Genomic DNA, 3128 nt, shown 5'->3' on the forward strand with positions numbered 1-3128 from the left:
CGAACCCAACACCCAAGAAGGTGAAAACTTCATCATTTTTTATTAACTCAAATGTTTCATAAATATATATATATATATATGTATATATATATATATATATATATATATATATATATATATATATATATATATATATATATATATATACAGTCGAAACCGTTTATAACGACATCGTTTACAACGACCTATCGGTTATTACGGCCGGATCGTATGGTCCCGTCTGAATCCCTAGTAAACTATTCAGTAGACAAACCGCCTATAACAACATCGGATATAGCGACATATCGCTTACAACAACGAAACCTTGACGAAACTTTATCGATATTCATCGGCTATAACGACCAACCGTTCTTTGCCTCAGCAAAACAAAACAATACAAACTATTTTTAATCTTATTTATAAGTATTGAAGGACTATTTAGGCATATTATTACCCACACTTTCTCCCACCTCATCCGAACCTCTTCCCGGCTATTTGACCTTGACAATTTGGCACGATATTTAGTGCGTTGTAATTTACTACGTGAGTGACAGCGTGATTTACGTGTTGGTATTATTAGATTACGCGTTATCATGTCGCAAAATAAAAGGAAAGTGTTTTCTATTGAAGAAAAATCTCATATCATATGGAGATTAGAAAATGGCGAGTCGAATACTGAAATTGCAAAGGAGTGTGGAGTTTCGCACTCGACGATATCAACGATTTGGAAGAATAGAGATAAAATAAAAGTACTTTTCGAAAACAACTCTTTAAAACTGAAACGAGCGAGGGCAAGTGAACATAAAGTTATAGAAGATGCTTTATTAACATGGTTTAAACATCAGAGGACTAACAACGTCCCCATAAGTGGCCCGATTCTGCAACAAAAAGCCAATGACTTTGCTCGTCTAATGGGTAAGGAAAACTTTGAGTGTTCGTCGTCTTGGGTACAACGATTTCGTGCTCGTCATAATATTGTAGCAGGAAAAGTTTGCGGTGAAGCGGCTGGCGTTCCCGAAGGAGTATCTGAAGAGTGGCTCTCTCATAAGTGGCCTTCACTGTGTGCAGGATACACACCGGAGGAAATATTTAATGCTGATGAAACAGGATTGTTTTATAATTTAACCCCTGACAAAACACTTAAATTCAAAGGCGAGGAATGCAAGGGCGGAAAGTTGTCCAAAACAAGAATAACAGTACTCGTTGCGGCCAATATGACTGGTTCATGTAAAAGAATACTGTTGGTGATAGGAAAAGCTAAAAAACCGCGTTGCTTTAAAAACATTCAATCTTTGCCTGTAACTTATGAAAACAACACTAGGTCCTGGATGACATCACAAATTTTTGAAAAATGGCTGCGTAGCTGGGATTCTGAATTGAAGTCTAGAGAAAAAAAAATACTTCTCCTAGTAGACAACTGTCCCGCTCACCCTGTAGTCTCCAATCTGAAATGCATAAAGCTTGTGTTTTTACCGCCCAATGTCACCTCAGTTTTACAGCCTATGGACCAAGGAGTGATAAAAGCTTTAAAAACACAATACAGAAAACTGCAAGTGTTACAAATGATACAGAATATTGAAAACAGCAAACCTATTAACAGTCTTTCTGTTCTGGATGCAATACTAATGATTTCGGAAGCTTGGGAAAAGGTCACACAAACCACTATAGCAAACTGCTTTCGCCATGCAGGTTTCTATGATCTCTCTCCATCACAAACGGAGGACGACGATGATATTCCGCTAGTGAGACTCATACAATCTACAGATGAAGATGACAATGTACCACTTGCTGAATTGGTTACTCAGCTTCAAAGATCTACTGCTTCAGAACAAACAATTCAGATAGAGGAATTTGTTGGAATAGATGACAGTGTCGCGGTGTGCGCCTTAGTTACTGAGGAAGAAATTCTTGCAGAAGCTGAAAGTAATAACCGTAACATTGACGAAGAAAACGAAGACCTGCAAGATCCCGAAGAACAGTTTCAGCCAACAACAATTTCCGAGGCTCTTAACGCTGTAACAGTTTTGCAAAAATTTTTTGCCTTTAACGATCAGTTTGATAGTGATGATGCACATGTCTTGAGGAGTATGAAACGTAAAATGCAAAGAATATTTGAGACTGGGCTGAAAAAAAAACAGACCAAAATGACTGATTACTTTAAAAAGTAGAGTATTATAACGGTGGGCCCTTGGCTACTTCGTGTCTAGTAGCCACGAACCACAGTTACAAAAATTCCCGGTTAATTAATTAATTATTAATTATGGATATAGATTTTATTATTTTATTTCTGGTTCTGAATGCGGGAAATAAATCTCAGAGGTGGGTCGACTCGCTTTGACCGGACACGCGGCTGAAATTAACTTATTCTAAAGAACGCTGGTGATAAAAGAAATTTATTTAAGGCGTAATTTAATTATCATGTACAACTAATTTTATTTAACCAAAGCCCAAATATGTACAGAATTTTCCCCTTTTCTTATAATCAATGAATGTCCAGCGACAGCAAATAAATATATTTATCCGTAGTTATTTAATAGACACGGGGTAGTAAATTAAATAATTATTCAAGTAGAATATTACGTTGAAGAGAGAGAGTGTATGGTTTATATTTATATAATTTTAATTGTAAATCTTATCTGGATTTATATATCGACGACGTACAGGCGGGATCGGACGACGCTGCATCCTGGACCTCCTCTCTGAATCCTGACTGATGTATTGGACTTGATGTTGGGTGCACTCACGATCACTTAACTAATAGTTTAATTCAATTTTGGTTTTGTAAACCAGTTAAATAAAATAAGACAAATTTAATTTCCACAAAGTAAATTGAACGAATACAATAACGAGGCTGACGTTGTTAGAGCTTCCACTTCAATGTCTCTTGAAATCTTGAACTTCAATTTCCGGACTAAATGACTAGATATCGTTAGGCCGACTCAAATGAATTGTTATGAGTCCTGGTGCTAGAGTGGGACCTCGCTAAGCGTCCTCAGTCCACTCTAGCTAATGGCCAGGGCCTAAGTCTCTGAGCAAGTGTTTGCTGGCCCTTTTATATCTTAATTTTGGAGGGGTGGAACTACCCCACTGTCGTCTAAGTTCGAATTCGATCTAGGTGGCCTCTAACATGGCCCCCAAGTGACTAAGGA

General features: G+C 37.4%; 1 protein-coding gene across 1 annotated transcript; it reads left to right on the plus strand.

The window, feature by feature from the left end:
• The first annotated feature begins 572 nt into the window (after window positions 1-572).
• Window positions 573-2147, plus strand: LOC103578562 (tigger transposable element-derived protein 4-like). Its single transcript, XM_008559693.1, has one exon. The coding sequence runs from the start codon at window positions 573-575 to the stop codon at window positions 2145-2147; it is 1575 nt and encodes a 524-aa protein (XP_008557915.1).
• The last annotated feature ends 981 nt before the right edge of the window (window positions 2148-3128 follow it).

Source organism: Microplitis demolitor, chromosome 2, assembly GCF_026212275.2.
Source record: "Microplitis demolitor isolate Queensland-Clemson2020A chromosome 2, iyMicDemo2.1a, whole genome shotgun sequence".
Taxonomy (NCBI): Eukaryota; Metazoa; Arthropoda; class Insecta; order Hymenoptera; family Braconidae; genus Microplitis; species Microplitis demolitor.